The 19,841-nt window shown below is 41.2% G+C and overlaps 1 protein-coding gene across 16 annotated transcripts in view; it reads right to left on the reverse strand.

The window, feature by feature from the left end:
• Positions 1-19,841, reverse strand: part of LOC143290555 (CLIP-associating protein 1-A-like) — a 193,693-nt gene that overhangs the window by 36,172 nt on the left and 137,680 nt on the right. For 9 of the 16 annotated variants that reach the window (XM_076600105.1, XM_076600101.1, XM_076600102.1 and 6 more), the window contains 8 exons: positions 19,682-19,749; positions 17,947-17,979; positions 11,927-12,088; positions 10,288-10,398; positions 5,700-5,864; positions 4,254-4,366; positions 3,743-3,856; positions 1,417-1,461 (listed from right to left, as the gene is read on the reverse strand). In XM_076600105.1, coding sequence (XP_076456220.1) covers positions 1,417-1,461; positions 3,743-3,856; positions 4,254-4,366; positions 5,700-5,864; positions 10,288-10,398; positions 11,927-12,088; positions 17,947-17,979; positions 19,682-19,749 — 811 coding nt within the window. The remainder of the gene's footprint in view (positions 1-1,416; positions 1,462-3,742; positions 3,857-4,253; positions 4,367-5,699; positions 5,865-10,287; positions 10,399-11,926; positions 12,089-17,946; positions 17,980-19,681; positions 19,750-19,841) is intronic. The other 7 variants (XM_076600103.1, XM_076600107.1, XM_076600106.1 and 4 more) reach the window with 7 other exon arrangements.

A 19,841-nucleotide genomic window follows, 5' to 3' on the forward strand; every position in this document is an offset into this window, starting at 1 on the left:
CTCAGAGAGTGGGAGAGAGAGAGAGAGAGTGCTTGTGTGTGTTTGTGTGTGTGTGTGTGTGTGTGTGTGTGTGTGTGTGTGTGTGTGTGTGTGTGTGTGTGCCTTAGAGAAAAACAGAGAGACTGTAACAGAGAAAGAGAGAACTGGATTCAACACAGAGAGAGAGAGAGAGAGAGAGAGAGGATGGGAGGAGTTGAGGGGGTGTGGTAAAGAGGAAGAAGCAATCAACAAACGTATCTAACATCTACTTTTCAAATAAATCTATGATTTTTCTCATTCTTCCAAGGGAGATATCTTCCATCACACGTCAACAATATTCTAAGTAAACTTCGCCTACAAGAGTAACAATTCAAGCTGTATATGGATCATTCATATGTTTTCTGGAGACAAGCATGATATCTGTACCATTCCCGAGAGAGGAAAGAAATTCCCAAGACAGCGAGAGAGAGAGAGAGACAGGGTTTCAGTAGCCAGTCAGAGACAGACAGACGAGCGAACTACAGAGACAGAGAGACAGACAGAGAACAAGATCTCTGTGAACAATCATGCACAAACAAACTGCTTTAAACTACAAACAGGATAACAAAAGAAAGTCCAGAACGATCAATTATATAAACACTTTTTGTAATTTAAAAAGCACACCAAAAAACAAGAAAATTCATCAACGACTGAACAGAAAAAATGTACACACACACCAAAAAACAAAAACACACCAAAAAAATCTCCAATAAAACCAGTGTAAAAGTAGCACCACACTTACCACTGTGCTCAGAACGGACAACAACACCACACTGTATCAACAGCAAAAGGAACAAAAAAAAACCCCAAAAACAAACAAACAGTGAGGGAGACAGAAACTACAAATCAAAACAGGTAACATTCCGAACAAGACTGAAGGCCAGGAAAAAAAAAAGAGCATCAATGCACCAAGTAACAAATATGACATACACTGGAAGGTTTCACTTTCAGGGTAAAGGAAATCTGATAAAAAAACAAAAAGCAAAAGAAAAAAAAACAACCAAAAAACCTTTAATCACATACAATATAATGTTGTCAAACGAAAATTTTACACAAGTCAGACCATAGGTCCAGCAAATTACCATTTGCAAAAAAACAACAACAAAAAAACAACCAAAAACAACTACCAAAAATGATAACAACACGAGGAAGAAGAACAAAAAAACAAAAACAAAAAAAATTTATATATATATATATAAGTAATTAAGCAAAGATGTAAACTGACAAAGAAGCAAAAAAATTTTTCTTCTTTTGGGGGAGGGGGTGATATATAGAGAAAAGGGAAGAAAATTAGACATCCATCCAGCTGGAACTAAAAAGTGAAACAACGGCAAGGAAGTGCACGGGCCATGTGAAACACAACCACACCACCAAGCAGCAGCAGGGTTGCACGAGTACCTTAGTCAAGTTAGAGTAGCGCCCTTCCGCCACATCGGAGGACGTCTTGAGGGTTTGAACAGAAAGACAAAAATCCACACCACCATGATGTGCAGCCAGCGCATGCAGTGCTGTCTCCCTCCCTTCCCTCTCCTCCCACCCACCATTCCCCACATCCTCAACCTTGACACCCCATCTCCCAAGCCTTTCTTCTCTCTATGTGCTTATCTTCTTCGTTTTTGCTGAACAGTGTCCTTAAAACTGGCATAAAAACCATGCTACCCCTGTGCTGCCCCCTCCACATCTATGGGAAAGGACCACAACAGGTGCAAGATGTTGTCATTCATCCTGAAGTTTTACCCAGGAGCTAAAAAAATAAATGAGGAGAACGAATGCATAAAGAGCTACACGCATCGCCATGTCATGACAAAAGTGTTTCTTGAACAACTCTGTCCTTAACAATCACACATGCATCATGATGTTGCTATGTCATGACAGAAGCGTTCCCAGAGGAACTCTGTTCTTCATAATCACACACACACGTCACAATGTTGCTATGTACTGACAGAAGTGTTCCCAGAAATCTGTCCTTAACAATCACACATGCACCACGATCTTGCTGTGTCATGACAGAAGTGTTCCCAAAGGAACTCTGTTCTTCATAATAACACACACATCACAATGTCACTATGCTATGACAGAACTGTTCCCAGAGGAACTCTGTTCTTCACAATCACACATGTCACAACTTCACTTTGTCATGACAGAACTGTTCCCACAGGAACTCTGTTCTTCACAATCACACATGTGTCACAACTTCACTTTGTCATGACAGAACTGTTCCCAGAGGAACTCTGTTCTTCACAATCACACATGTATCACAACTTCACTTTGTCATGACAGAACTGTTCCCACAGGAACTCTGTTGTTAACAATCACACATGTGTCACAACTTCACTTTGTCATGACAGAACTGTTCCCACACAAACTCTGTTCTTCACAATCACACATGTGTCACAACTTCACTTTGTCATGACAGAACTGTTCCCACAGGAACTCTGTTCTTCACAATCACACATGTGTCACAATTTCACTTTGTCATGACAGAACTGTTCCCACAGGAACTCTGTTCTTCACAATCACACATGTGTCACAACTTCACTTTGTCATGACAGAACTGTTCCCACAGGAACTCTGTTCTTAACAATCACACATGTCACAACTTCACTTTGTCATGACAGAACTGTTCCCACAGGAACTCTGTTCTTCACAATCACACATGTGTCACAACTTCACTTTGTCATGACAGAACTGTTCCCACAGGAACTCTGTTCTTCACAATCACACGTGTCACAACTTCACTTTGTCATGACAGAACTGTTCCCAGAGGAACTCTGTTCTTAACAATCACACATGTCACAACTTCACTTTGTCATGACAGAACAGTTCCCACAGGAACTCTGTTCTTCACAATCACACATGTGTCACAACTTCACTTTGTCATGACAGAACTGTTCCCACAGGAACTCTGTTCTTCACAATCACACGTGTCACAACTTCACTTTGTCATGACAGAACTGTTCCCAGAGGAACTCTGTTCTTAACAATCACACATGTCACAACTTCACTTTGTCATGACAGAACTGTTCCCACAGGAACTCTGTTCTTCACAATCACACATGTGTCACAACTTCACTTTGTCATGACAGAACTGTTCCCAGAGGAACTCTGTTCTTAACAATCACACGCGTCACAACTTCACAATGTCATTACAGAAGTGTTCCCAGAAGAACTCTGTTCTTAACAATCACACAGCATCATAATGTTGCAATGTCATGATATAAGTATTTCCTGGTGACTGACAATCACAAACATGTCACTATGTCACAAAGTCATGACAGATTCTTTCCCAAACATCTCTGTCTTTAAAAATCACTCAGGCATCGCGATGTCGCCACAACATGACAGAAGTGTTTCCTGAACAAGTGACTCTGACAACTGCAGAGAGGTCACGAAATCACTATGTCATGACAGACGTGTTTCCTGAAGAACTGACTCTGACAATCACAAACATGTCACTAAATCACTGTGTCATGCCAGAAACGTTTCCTCAACAGTTTTCACCCCTGATTTCTCCGACATTGATCTTATCTCCACTACAATGTTAAAACACAGCATGAACACACACAGATTAGAATTTTTTTTTTTAAACTAAACAAAAAAAAAGAAACACATTGACTGAAGTTGGATCAACAAGTGTGGTCACACTTTTGGCATGTTTCACTGGTGCCGAGTGATTAAAAAAAAAAAAAAAAAAAAGAAAAGAAAAGAAAAGAGGACCACTGACCTCAGAGGTTCTGCCACTGTATGAGCTGTAGGACCGCTCGGAGCACATGCTGGACGCTTCACTGGCCGCGTCATCAGAGTCGTAGTGATCAAAATGCTTCCGCTGCCGTGATTGCTGATGACGAAGAGTTGTTTTATGTTAACGACTCGTTATGGTGAACTGAACTCTTACACACACACAGACACACACACACACACAAACAAAAAACATGCACGAACACGCACACACACACACACACAAGTACACATACACTCATGCACATATATACTCTCACACACGCATACACACACACATGCTCACACACACATTCACAAAAAGCATACACATACACATATGCATATCAGCACACACACACACACACACACACACACACACACACACGCACAAACACACACACACACACACACTGACACACACACAAACAATGCGTGCGCGCACACATATGCACACATACACACACACACACACACACAAACACTCACACACAAACACACACAGCCATACACCTCACCAAAGCATCATGTAGAGCGTCTTCCACATCAGGTCCAGGCCTCAACACCCTGTGACCAATGGGACCTTTGCCTGGATGGGGAATCTTGCTTCCGCTCAAACGACGCTCACGACCTGTCCACACACAATGTTACATGAATCAGCTTCCAGGTATGAAGAAGAAAAAAAACTTGGGTATGAAAAAATAAATATTATCGACATAAACAAATGGGCACACATACATCATTCACATGTACATTAAGCTGCATTCATGTGTTGTAATTCCCAATGCTCACTTATTCCAAACAATGGTCTTTTTCAAAAAAAAGACCCTTTTAACCCCACCATTAAGACAACCAAACTCCGTTTTCGGGGGTGGGTGAATGTTAGGTATGTTCATGTTTGTATCACTCACCTTACAATGGATTATAGAATCTTCAACAAATGCCTTTAACCCTCTGCATGTAAAAACGAGGATAAAGGTGCAACTACATCTGTATACATATAATCATGATACGGGAGATGAGAAAAAGCTCAACCCACCAGGTGCTGCCAGGATTCCAGCCACAGACCTCATGGACTTATGGACCCCTGGCATGGAAATCCCACAATGCTCTAACAACGTGATGCTCTTTGTGTCTTTGCCATCATCTTTAACTCTGTTTGCTTTACCTATGCCGTTCCTCCATTCCCTACTGCAAACAGGATCCACTCCATCCTATTCAAATCAAAACAGCAAAAGATCACTTTCAATCCCGTGGGTCTGCCACTCATTTCATCAACACTGACTGACCTATCACTCCTCCATTCCCCGATCATTTGGCGCTATGAGTGGGATCCAGTCCATCACTCAAATCATAACAGCAAAGGATCACTCTCATTCCTCAAACAACTGGCTCTGCAAGCAGGATCCAGTCCATCACACTCAAATCATAACAGCAAAAGATCACTCTCATTCCCCAAACAACTGGCGCTGCAAGCAGGATCCAGTCCCTCACACTCAAATCCTAACAGCAAAAGATCACTCTCATTCCCCAAACAACTGGCGCTGCGAGCAGGATCCAGTCCCTCACACTCAAATCATAACAGCAAAGGATCACTCTCATTCCTCAACCAACTGGCGCTGCAAGCAGGATCCAGTCCCTCGCACTCAAATCATAACAGCAAAGGATCACTCTCATTCCCAAACCAACTGGCGCTGCAAGCAGGATCCAATCCCTCACACTCAAATCATAACAGCAAAGGATCACTCTCATTCCTCAACTAACTGGCGCTGCAAGCAGGATCCTGTCCATCACACTCAAATCATAACAGCAAAGGATCACTCTCATTCCCAAAACAATTGGCGCTGCAAGCAGGATCCAGTTCATCACACCTGAAGCATAACAGCAGAAAAAAAACAACAACAAAAAACTACTCTCAATCCCCTGGGTGTGCCACTCATTCCATCAAACACGGACTGACATACCATAACCACTCCCCCGATGTGGACTGGTCTCCCTGCTGGTCCCCTGGGAACGAGGAATGCCCGTTTTCCGTTTGCCCTTGGGGGTGACAGGGTCACGACCTGCTCCGTGGTGTTGGTGACTCAGATAGCTCCCTCTGGAGGAAGGTGAGGTGGACCGGCTGCTCGCTGGAAAGGGGAGGGAAGAAAGACTGGCATTAGGAGGTGCAGGAGGTGGGATTTTTTTCCCCCCCTTTGCATTTCATAGTGGTGCAATATACTTCCAAGAACTGATGCATAAATAACTTGATTTTCCACTGTTTTAGAGTATAAAGTGTAACGGTGAACTTCAGCAATCTGTCTGTCTGTCTCTCTCTCACAGGTACATACACACAAGCACAAATGCACACACACAGTCATACACAGACATGCTCAAACGAATAAATTTATCTTTTAAAATCATTCTCACACATGCACACTGTATATGAATCTTTCTCCTCACACATGCGCACATAAACACATGCACATCCACTCACACTCACAAATACACATTCTCATAAAAAGCCTCTCTCTATCACTCTCATTGCACTATTACATTTATATACATTTTTGTCATGAAGCAAGTATTATGATTATGCACCTGTAAATGTTTACTGCACATCTGAATGTATTTCGATGTCAAGTATGTATTTCTATAACCTTTTGTTATCTTGTGAATATTTTTATTTCATTTCTCTTTGCCCTGAGGGCTGGATGTAAAAACGCACATGCATGCTTATTCCATTTCCCTCATTAAAAAAGGTTCTCTCTCTCTCTCTCTCTCTCTCTCTATATATATATATATATATATATATTTGAAAGAAACCACAAGTCAGCAGAATATTTTAAACTGATTTGTAACACTACCATGGACATAAACTAAAGGGCAATTCATTCAATACATCAGAAAAGTCTAAACTAAATAAAACTCTCAAGAGCTCTAGAGATACTGTGCAGAAGAAGAAAAGTTTCATAAATCTGAGGTGACATACAAATTTGTGCTCAGAGAGGAAAAACTTCATAAAAGAACAAATCATGGAAGAAACAAAGCAAAATGAGTGTTATAGTATATAGAAATCTGTGTGGATAACAAATTTGAGCTCTTACATATATGCATGCACACATACACACACACGCGCACATATATGCACACACACACACACACACACACATTCTTATTCACTGTGCATTTGACCATGCATAATGCATAACTATCACCACAGCATCCAGAATGCATTTGATTAAAGCACTTAATAGACACATAAAAGTCATGCAAACAGAAAAGAAGTGGTAGCAAAATTCGTGACACAGATCCAACAACGATGAACTGAAATGTACAGTCAACCATAAAAGCATGTGCACATAATAGTTTGTAAATTTAAAGAGTCCTGTACGCTTCAAAGATCAGTGCTTCATTTTAAGACAATGTGTGTTATACATTAGCACCCACAAGAGTTAACAATATCACAAGTCTTCATTCATTCACCACATCTCCTGTCAATAACATCTATCAGGTTCAAGCAAACCAACAACAACAACAGCAACAACAATCCTTTAAAATATAGTCATATATTGCACTAGCCATTTAAACACACATACACACACAAAGACACACACACACACACACACATTTATATAGAGATATATGTAGGCACCCGTCACAAATCTTAATTCTTCAATCCATTCCTAACCAAAACCTGTCCAGCCTTACCAGTGCACGCACACAAAAAGAAAACACATGTGAACGTTCTCACATACATTCACTCGCAGGCATGCACGGACACTGAGCATTCCTCATGTTGTCCAAAAGGAAGAGACAGAACTACACATCCATAGGTACCATCAGCAGTCCCTGCTGCAGCTGCATGCTACATACAACACTTCACTCACTGCACAAGCTCTGCATTGTCATGGTCATCACACAAAAGCTGCACTGTTGCCTTGGATAATTATATCTGTTTCTTTGATAGTTTCCATCTTCAGGGTTTCTGTACTGGTCATAGTTTCCATCTTCAGGGTTTCTGTACTGGTCTGGTACCCAAAGGAATGGAAAACTGAACTGTCCAGCGCATATGGCACTATGGGACCACTACATTTGTCTATAGTATGGCCTTTAATTTGATCATCATGTTATGCAAGCTAACTGTACAGCTTTAATTTGATCATGCAAGCTAACAGTACAGCTTTCGTCACCAGCATTTCAGTCTACAGAATGGCACACATTTCCCAAAGACTGTCCGTTTTGACAGCTGCCCAATCAGCCACAAGCACAAAGCTCCACTCTTCAGCAAGCAGTGGCCAGCATGCTAACACAGATGCTACAACAGTTGGGGTACCCAACACCACCAGACAAGACACCTGAAACAGCTCGCTGAGTCTCCCTGGGGTCTGTAGTGGAGGAACGGAGCGAAAAGGGGGACAGGGGGGGCAGAAAGGAACAACAAATACACTGGTTAGATGTCGACAGGACAAACCAGTACATTGTCACTCTCCTCTATCTACTGCTAAATATTGTCCATCCACATAACATTATCATGCATGACTTTATGCATACCACAAGGCCCCCTTCTCTCTAAAAGAATGTCTTGATTGATCATAAGCTCCTGTCTGTTTTTTTTTTGTTTTTGTTTTTTGTTGTTGTTGTTTTTTTTGGGGGGAGGGGTTGTGTATTTTTTAATATCCCCCCTCCTCTTTCCCAGTCTCCAACGGTGTGTAAAGTCAGACCCCTTCAGGTCTTTTCATACCAAACTCGCAGTCTTACAAGTTCTACTCTGCACACACCTGTTCAGATTAATGTCTTCCCCGCACCAAGAGCTGGTTTATCTCTCTACAAATGATGTGTCAAAAAACAATGATACAAAACCGTAACTTTACTGAGGTTTGTGCATGCAAACTCTTTTCGTGGATTACATTCTGACAGAGTGGCCGCTGAAATTAACAATATATGAAGCTGATGCTGTCTACATATAATTCATATGTGTGCATATGTTTTCATGACTACACAAGTTTTCATCATGCAATTTGTACAATTTCACTTCTTATATATATATATATATATATATATATATATATATATATATATATATATATATATATATATATCAAAGATACACACTGGATATGAAATGTGCATTATGTGATACTGTAAATGTACAGAAAGTAGCAGAGAGAGAGAGTGGGAGGGGGTATGAGGGGGTGGGGTGGGCCAGGATGGAGAAGAGGGTGGTGCAGGGAGAGTGAAATGTGAATCTGTGTGTGAGTATGTGTGCATGTAAATGCGTACAAGTAAACTTCTCTGAGCGTGAATACATGCATATACACATGCGTTGAATCAACAACTTCTCGCCAAAGCAGTCAATCTATCTAACTATCTGTCTGTCTATTTATCTATCTACCGTTCTTTCTTTCTATCCAACTATTCAACTATCAATCCCCATCAAAAAGCAAACTGATTATTGTATTATCTAATGCCTGAAACTAAAAAATCTTTTTCCTGGTTTTTACAAGTAGCTCTGTCCCTCAGCAAGCACTCAACATGCACTTCACTGTCAGCAAACCATGCCTCTCCCCCCCCAAGGCCCCCCACCCCTCTTCATGCACAGCATTCCACACTGACCCACCCCACACATCATTCCAAGCTTCTACACTACCAGTCATCCCATCATACAATGTCACAATAAGAAAAAAATATGCACACTATGAAAAAAAACCCAGAGGTTCAAATCAAATCCATGACAGATTAAACACGTTATTTAACATAACAATAATATTTGATTGAGATATTCCAATTTCCCTGTAAAAAAAAAAGGGTTTAATTCCACCTCAGATTATAAACATTATTCAACACAGCATTCATAATGGGATGGGACATTAAAAAAAAATATCCTGAAAATGTCAATGAAACTAAATAAAGGAAAAAGAAGAAGAGACATTGGGGATAAGGATATGCATGATTTTATTTTCCTTCACCATAGTAAGTTCTCTTCGACAGAATAAGAAGGAAAAACAGTCCAAATGAAAACTTACTTCTTGACAACGTGACTAAACAACAAAAAGATAAATGACACATTGTGAAATCTACACTCCTATCATACTGATAAGCTATTCCATACCAACTGAATTACACACGCTGGTTTCTTTCTTTTCATTTTTGTTGTTGCTGAATTTCCATGAACAATCTGCCAAAACCAGCGCAGTAAATCACACAATACATTAGTCCTTTACCAAACACTAAATTTCAGGTCTTGGAAGAAGAAAGTCAACCCAGCATGCAAATTCACAGCAAACAAAAAAAACAACAAAAAATCCAAGAGCAGCTACAAAAAACCAATATACAGATATATCTATATATATACTTTTTTATGCAAACAAATCTATATTATTTGATCAACCCACACAAAGATGATAATAATACTGTGATGCAAAAAAACCCAAAAAAAACAAAAAAAAACAACCAAGGGCGAATACATGGGAAGTGTGATGGGCGAAGGAAGGGGGGTGGGGGTGGGGGGGGGAGAGGGGCATGGGGGGTGAAGCAAAGAGAGTGCAGGGCCCTGATGATGGCAGTACTCACGCTGGGACAGAGAGCTGCCCACACGGGAGCGAGTGCGGCCGCTCCTCTCAGGAGTGGCAAGATTAGAAACGGCTCTACTAGCGCCCCCACTGCCGCTAGTTTTGTGGTGTGCTGCAATGACAACTGGTCAGGTGAGTGGGTGGGGGGGCACACAGCCAGGAAGGGACAGGTGTTAGCATGGGGACAGCAACGGACACCACACCACATCACATCACAGCACAACACAACACATCGCATCGCATTGCAATGCAACACAACGCAAACACACCGTGCTGCTGCGAGTGAGGAAAGGGTCGATCTGTTGGGTGTGTGACTGTGAGGATGTGGGTGACTGATCGGAGTGAGAGATTTGTGTGTGTGTGTGTGTGTGTGTGTGTGTGTGTGTGTGTGTGTACATGTGTGCGTTTTCAATATTCAATATTACCAGAATTAACATTTTTCTTTTCCTTCTTTTACTTTAAATGTATTTATTTATTTCTATTTCTATTAAATCTACCACTGAAAACAATCAAAATATTCATCAGAGAAAAAGTAACATTTTCACACACTGACTCCAAATGCTGCCACGCAGTTTACCTCCCATGTTTTTTTTTTTAATTTATTTATTTATTTTTTATATCTGTGAACAGGTAGCTGGTGTTTGAGGACATCTCAACACAATCTGTGCTTGGGCTTCCTTGTCACTGTACTTCCGTAAATAATTGTGACGCATTCTAATCATCGTATTCTTCTCAAATCTGTGAACTGTCAGACTTTTTTCCTGGTGTGTGAATGTCAGAGAGAGAGAGAGAGAGAGAGGGACTTTTGCTCTGACTGATGGTGAGAAATCCAGTGCTGACGTTGTTAGCATGGCGAACAACACATAGTGCAGGTCCAAAAACACGTCCAAAGACAGAGAGAGACGCAGTGTGTAAGTGTCTGAAGAAAAGCAGTGTGGTGGTGACTGTGAACCGAGGCACTAGCATCATTCAGGGACACAGGGGGAACAGCGGCATGCCAGAATCACAACAGTGACAGGGGTGTGCGGGGTGGGGTGGGGTGGGGGAATTCACACACTGCAGAAAACGAAACCAAAACAAGTAAAACATGCAACTCTGTGTCCTGTGAAGTACAATTCTAAGAACTCCCAGCACAGAAGCAGATTATTTGTTGGACATTGTTTTTGTTTTTTTCCTTGTTTTTTTTCTTTCATTTCTTTTCTTGTTTTGTCTGTTTATTTGCACTTTCATCGTTTCCTATCCGTTTCCTTGAACCAGTCAACTGTTCCTGAATTTTCTGACACATTGTGTCATCTAATTTGTGATGAATTTCTGATGAGCAATGGCTTTCTGATGTAGCTGACATGATTGTGTGGATCAAAGAGCGTCAGTTATTTATCCATTCATTTATTTTTCCGAGTCTGTGGAAAATTGATGCTATGTTGTTAGCCCCCTTAGCCTTCATCGTCATCAGACGACATTGTTGACAATGACTCTCCTCCCTTGATAGTGCTCCTCCTCCATCCCTTCTCTCACTCTTTACCACCCCCTCCCCCCACCATCCTCCTTTCCCTTGTCCATCATTGCCCCCCGCCCCCAAATCCTCCCCCCATGCCCCCAACTTCCTCCCCCTACAGCAGTGACAGACGTTGTTTGCTTACGTAGAGACGATGTGCTTCCTCTCTCAACCCCACCGACCCTCAAGTGAGGGGAGACGGGCGGCCTGATCGAGTTGACCTTGGCCTTCACCCCGCTCAAGTCTACATCGCTGCGAGACCGACTCATGTGCAGCGAGGAGCATGGACTTAGGGGAGCACTAACGTCTGAAAAGCAAGCGTCACAGGTAAGCCAACAGAAAAGAACGCAAAAAAAAAAAAAACCCAAAAAAATCCACCAAGTGGTCAGTCACGCTGCAACCAATTCCACAGACTAAAGAAACAAAGAAGAAGAAAAAAAAAAAGGACGGTAAAGATGCTGGTTAACTGCAACTGAAAAAAAGATGACACTGTGGTTAATGGCACATTAAAATCAAATGAAAAAAAAACAACCCACAATAGTCATCTGCTGTCTGGCTCTACTAGTAATCATACAAAAACTGAAAACACGGTGACAGGCTTTCATCCAGCTTGAACTCAAAAGACACTGATCACTAGCGGCACCACAACCAAATCTGCTGAAAAAAACAACAACGCACAACGCACAGTCATAAATAATGAACTAAAAAGAAACTGAAAACACACTGCTTCAGCATATCACTGTCAAACCAAACAACACAACACAAATACAATGTAGCCTTCGGTTCAGACCAAATGAAAAAGAAAAAAAAAAGAAACAATAATATGTGAAAATGAACTGAAAACAAACCACACAGACACAACATTTATGGCGATACACTGAGAAAAAAAAAAAGAAAAAAAAAAAGATCAGACAGTGGAACAAAGTGAAAGGCTCAGTAAAAACAACAAAAATCTCCACACCAGTGATGAACACAAGAAAGACACGGTGACATGAGAACGGAATAAAGACAGAAGCTGTAGGGGCCACACCTAGGCAGCCAACAGCCTCGTCACCCGAGTCACAACAATTCAACCACATGGACTACTAAGTAAGAAAGAAGACCAGGTTTTTCAGTCACCATCCACGTCTTCACTGGTGTGTGTGTGTGTGTGTGCATGCGTGTGTGTGTATGTGTGTGCGTGTGTGTGTGTGTGTGTGTGTGTGTGTGTGTGTGTGTGTCTGCATTGCAGTGTCAGACAGAAAGAGCAAGAGAGAGAGAGAGGGGAGTGTGGTGGGGAGGCGAGAGAGTATGGAGGGCGCTGGCAGATAAAAATTTTAAAAAAAGAAAGAAGAAAACATGTATGTGATTTAGCTTGTGTGTGCACATACATACACACAAACACACACACGCATGATCACACACACACACACACACACACACACAATACAAAGAAAGTGATGCAAAGAGACAGAGACCAAAACAGACAGAAGATGAGAGTTAAAGAATTGTTATTGCTGAAATGGTTTATAAAGGGTAAGAAAGATTTAAAAAAAACACAACAAAAAAACCCAAAACAGAAAAAATACTGTCCATATTATGTAAGAAATAAATTTGTGTGACATGGAGGAACACTGCATTGAAAATGAAAGAATACACCAATCAACAAATACACTGAAGATACACTCCAAGAATAGATAATACAAAAGAAATATCACGGAAAAGAGTTTCTGAAAGAACATTAAAATATAAGAGTACAAAAAAGAAATGTATTCATAGCAAAAGTACTGCTATTTCCAGTTACAAATAACTGAAAAGAATATTTGTCGACAATACAGGGTAAACATTGCTGCATATTTGTTAATATATAAGAAAGAAGACTATTCGACAAAACAGCAAAAGTAGTACCATTTTTGGTAATGTTATCAGACAGACGAGTGGCAGGACAGCAAAAGCACTGCTATATCAGGTTGTATGTAAGACAGAAGAGTATTTGACAATACAGCAAAGTACTACTATTTCTGGTTACATAAAATATAGAAGAATACATAAAAAATAAAGCCAAAGTACTAGTATATATCCTGTTATATATATATATATATATATATATATATATATATATATATATATCAGACAGAAGAATATTTGACAATACAGCAAAAGTACTACTATTTCCGATTACATAATAGATGAATATTTGAAAATACAGCAAATATACTACCATATATGGTTATATATCAATATCAGACTGAGGAATATATGACAGTACAGCAAAAGTACAGCTACAGCAGGTGAAAAAGTGGACAGTTTTAATCAACAGGGGAGATATATGCCGCTCTGACCTATTGTTAAAAAAAAAAAAAATGCAGTTTACCCACCAGAGCAGCCAACAGAAGAGACAAAACCGCATTGACATTTTCTGATGCCCGTGCCATTCACTTTCACTGTATACAACTGTTATCTGTCCCTGACACTAAGAGACAAAAGTCGCCATGTTCAACTTTCTGACAGTGTCACTGTGGTGGCGCAGTGAAGAGAAGTGCATTTGTATCTGCTGTTTCTGCATGCTGTTCGGCTCGTTTGATACCACATGTGAAATGATGTTAAATCAAAGTTCTGCTAACACTTCTGTAGCTTGCCTTTTTTTTTCTTTTCTTATCATGTTGTGTTGTGCTTGTATCTTTTCACCACAAAGCAGCACATAGCTTGCCATTTTGTTCTTACTGTGTTGTGCCGCGCATGTATCTTTTCACCACAAAGCAGCACATAGCTTGCCATTTTGTTCTTACTGTGTTGTGCCGCGCATGTATCTTTTCACCACAAAGCAGCACATAGCTTGCCATTTTGTTCTTACTGTGTTGTGCCGCGCATGTATCTTTTCACCACAAAGCAGCACATAGCTTGCCATTTTGTTCTCACTGTGTTGTGCCGCGCATGTATCTTTTCACCACAAAGCAGCACATAGCTTGCCATTTTGTTCTTACTGTGTTGTGCCGCGCATGTATCTTTTCACCACAAAGCAGCACATAGCTTGCCATTTTGTTCTTACTGTGTTGTGCCGCGCATGTATCTTTTCACCACAAAGCAGCACATAGCTTGCCATTTTGTTCTCACTGTGTTGTGCCGCGCATGTATCTTTTCACCACAAAGCAGCACATAGCTTGCCATTTTGTTCTTACTGTGTTGTGCCGCGCATGTATCTTTTCACCACAAAGCAGCACATAGCTTGCCATTTTGTTCTCACTGTGTTGTGCCACGCATGTATCTTTTCACCACAAAGCAGCACATAGCTTGCCATTTTGTTCTTACTGTGTTGTGCCGCGCATGTATCTTTTCACCACAAAGCAGCACATAGCTTGCCATTTTGTTCTTACTGTGTTGTGCCGCGCATGTATCTTTTCACCACAAAGCAGCACATAGCTTGCCATTTTGTTCTTACTGTGTTGTGCCGCGCATGTATCTTTTCACCACAAAGCAGCACATAGCTTGCCATTTTGTTCTTATTGTGTTGTGCCGCGCATGTATCTTTTCACCACAAAGCAGCACATAGCTTGCCATTTTGTTCTTACTGTGTTGTGCCGCGCATGTATCTTTTCACCACAAAGCAGCACATAGCTTGCCATTTTGTTCTTACTGTGTTGTGCCGCGCATGTATCTTTTCACCACAAAGCAGCACATAGCTTGCCATTTTGTTCTTACTGTGTTGTGCCGCGCATGTATCTTTTCACCACAAAGCAGCACATAGCTTGCCATTTTGTTCTTACTGTGTTGTGCCTGCGCATGTATCTTTTCACCACAAAGCAGCACATAGCTTGCCATTTTGTTCTTACTGTGTTGTGCCGCGCATGTATCTTTTCACCACAAAGCAGCACATAGCTTGCCATTTTGTTCTCACTGTGTTGTGCCGCGCATGTATCTTTTCACCACAAAGCAGCACATAGCTTGCCATTTTGTTCTTACTGTGTTGTGCCGCGCATGTATCTTTTCACCACAAAGCAGCACATAGCTTGCCATTTTGTTCTTACTGTGTTGTGCCGCGCATGTATCTTTTCACCACAAAGCAGCACACAGCTTGCCATTTTGTTCTTACTGTGTTGTGCCGCGCATGTATCTTTTCACCACAAAGCAGCACATAGCTTGCCATTTTGTTCTTACTGTGTTGTGCCGCGCATGTATCTTTTCACCACAAAGCAGCACATAGCTTGCCATTTTGTTCTTACTGTGTTGTGCCGCGCATGTATCTTTTCACCACAAAGCAGCACATAGCTTGCCATTTTGTTCTTACTGTGTTGTGCCGCGCATGTATCTTTTCACCACAAAGCAGCACATAGCTTGCCATTTTGTTCTTATTGTGTTGTGCTGCGCATGTATCTTTTCACCACAAAGCAGCACATAGCTTGCCATTTTGTTCTTACTGTGTTGTGCCACGCATGTATCTTTTCACCACAAAGCAGCACATAGCTTGCCATTTTGTTCTTATTGTGTTGTGCTGCGCATGTATCTTTTCACCACAAAGCAGCACAATCTGCACAACCAACAGACTGTGGAAAATGAATCCGCCATGGTTGACAATGACCATGCCAAACTAACTTGTCACAACTCTCCTTCAATCAAACTCTGCTCTGACAATTTTCTTCACACACAAAATTCATCTTTGTAGGTGTGCTGCATTAAATCTGAAAGGCAAGAAACTACACTGCACACAGTTAAAGCCCAGCCAACTGCATTCTTCACAACAAACAGGAACAGTAACTCACAAAACACACAGTGAGCCAAAAATGCATGGCACTTGCTGTCAGTATGAACATGGGTCAGTTTCAATGCCTGAATGAGCAAAATCTAACTGGAACTTCCTTCAAAGTTTTGACAGGTTCATTTTTCGTGAAACAAACTCAGGCTGGTTAATTTGAGGTCCATGCGTTCATACAATCAGCCAGCTGTTTCATTTGACACGAAATCCCACATCACTGCAGTCAGTCAGATAATAGTCTCCACTCTCAGAGAGTTAGGTCTGATTTCTACAGACTCTGATTAGATACACTAAGTGTTGGAGTACATCTCACTACATAATGTGACCAGAGAGACTCACAAGTTATTCTCTGTGCTATCTCAGTCTCAAGGCGCAACCAGACAAGCATTTTGGATAATCTGAGATTGTTTTTCCTCCGTACTGCGTAACATAAACCTCATCACACAAAACCAGTCCTTGTTTTCCAAATAAAGACAGTAGATGTCTAACTTGTAACTGCACGTCAACATTGTTTAAATACTGCAACCTCCGCTGAGTTTATTTTCTTGATCAAAAGGAGGACTGATGTAAGGATTTGTGCAAAACTTGTTTTTCATCATCTGATATGGAAGACAGCATTTTTCTACAAGCAAATTTCCTGAACAAAGTTCCCTGGTCTGACATACATCCCAGTGGTCTGAACCAGGAGACTACAACTCAAACACCAATAACCCACAAAACACACATGGACAAGCTTACACGACAAGCAGACATCACAGCTGTATGTACACACACACACACACACACACACACACACAATGATAAAACAGAAAGAAAATAAAAACAAAGTAAAAAAAAAATCACCCTCACACACAAAACTGAAAACAAGTTTTATGACACAATCTACCAAGACTTTGGTGGTGGACAAACAGGAAAAAAAAAAAACAAAAAAAAACATACACAAAAACAGGACCTGGGTTTATCATCTCATCCGAATGACCAGATGCTCAGTTTATTTTCTCCAGTCAAACTTGAGAGAAAGGGTGAGAGCAGGAGTGGAACCCAGACCCCCACTGACACTATATTGACAGATGAGCATCTTAACCACTCGGCCATCTTCCTCCCTTCCAGCCTGACAGCACAAAGACATTACTTCCCTCCACACATACTTTTACTTCCCTCCACACATACTTTTACTTCCCTCCACACATACTTTTTTTTTCCACAACAGAGATCATCACCCCCCCCCCTCCCCCCTCATTAACAGACAAGCAAGATCACTACATGAGACTGAGATAGCGAATGAGTGCACTGAGCGGTAAGTCTCCCCTGTGAGGCTGAGATAGCAAAGGCGCCAGTGAGAGCAGTGAGTCTCTCCTAGCCGTGTCAGTCCAGAGGGTTAGACACACTGAAGCAACAAACGCTGTGTGTGAGTGAGCTGTTGTCTCCACGCTTACCTTCCTGTTGAGGCTCTGCGTCCATGTCTACATCTGACAAAGCCCACAGTTCACAGCTGTCAGTTCCCCTCATTGCTCACACACAACTTGCACAACAGTCATCTCACACACACAAACACACATACACACTCTCACACACATTGCTCCCGACCGCTTTCATGAACAGATCTGAAGCCAATGTAGATTGAATTACAGTCAACTTGAGTAATAGTATTAATTTAAAACTGACAAAATCTTCCCGACATAAACAGATTTAAAAGCAACTGTGGACCAAATAGCAGTATTTAGGTAGAATACAACTACATTCATCAACATTTACTAACATTTATAACCATCCTTACCATCTTTAACAAAAAGTGAGATGATGCTACCTAGACTAACAGTAAGTGATTCTGTGAGGTAGATTTGAAGCAACAAACAGCACACAACCACAAAACATATAACAGAGGTAAATAACAGAATGTAAATTTTGACACATTTTTTTTCCCACATCAAAATAGCCACTGCATGCCACCTGTTCCTGACAAAGGTTATCCAGCGAACTGAAAGATGACACATGTAAGCAAAACAGGTATGGGGTGTGTCTGTGAACATCAAAGCATCACTCCCTGAACAGAATCAAGGCCAGGCCAGTGGCAGCACTACAGAGGAGCCATGATTCAGCTTTGCCGTCAACATCTTTGCCAATCAAGCTGTCTGTCTGCCACAACGTCATGCTGCAGGAAATCACTTCATGTCATCATCAGGGGGCTCTCTGAGTGTTACAGACTGAATGAAAGTGTCCCTGCAGACAAGGTTTTGTGGACCTGGCATGATGGCTGCCTATTAGTGGTGTGACTAAATGAATATAAAAACTAAATGCAACAAGTGAGACATGCACTGTATCTGACACTGAAGTCCGTAATATAGTCCCTGTTCCATACAGATTTCCCACCATCCACACGTTCACAAGGAGACTACCAAGACTCCAGACTCTTGGTTTAAGGTACCATGGTAACCTACAAATCACAGTCGAAAACTACAGGAAATGGATCAGAACATCTACTTTTGGGAATTTCGTTTAAAATATCAGCAAAATCTGCCTTCTAAGTAGAACCCTGAATTCAAGGTATCAAACCAAAAATGACCAGTATCTTGTGATATAATATGACTGTAAGGACACACTCTTCAAGACACCGTGATGCTGGAAGTGAAAGGAAAAACAGCAATCTGCAATTCAAAGATTGCAAAGAAAGTGAATGTGAAAAAAACAGTCCTAAAAAACCAAAAAAAAAACACACACACAAAAAGAAAAAAACAGGAAGGAAACAGTCAACCATGACCAATAAGCGGTGTGTCTCACTACGACAAGAACTGCTGCCTGAAAAGAGGTGTAATCACCACTTCAGTGATAAAATGAAAGCACCATCACCAGTTACTTTGTAAAGAAATCAATTCATTCTTTTCTCTTTCATAGCTCATCATGCACCATACACTAAGCCCTTCAGACTCGTAGTGTGCGGACCGGAATAGCACTTTTAGTTTTAAAACTCCACACATGGCATAAGAAAAAAACAAAACAAAAAAAAAACTACAAAAATACACTTCAGAAATGGCATAAAAAAGACCCCTCAGACTCTACATGGTGAAGTGAAAGTGAAATCCAGCATGTCTAAACCCCACTCCAATCACCACAAGATGGGCGTTCAGACTGGGGGGTGAGAGGGGCTGGGAAAGCAAAGTGAACAACACTCACCACTGCCGGCATCGCTGCGGGAAGAACCGAAGCGAGACGGCCCAGTTTTCCGCATCGACCCTGTTCGCCTGTACACAGAACAAAAAAAAAAGCAAAAAAAAAAAGCAATGTATGTAACACTGTAAGTCACATGCTCACTTTTAATTCCCAGTCCTAAAGC

This window comes from Babylonia areolata, chromosome 15 (assembly GCF_041734735.1).
Source record: "Babylonia areolata isolate BAREFJ2019XMU chromosome 15, ASM4173473v1, whole genome shotgun sequence".
NCBI classification, from domain to species: domain Eukaryota; kingdom Metazoa; phylum Mollusca; class Gastropoda; order Neogastropoda; family Buccinidae; genus Babylonia; species Babylonia areolata.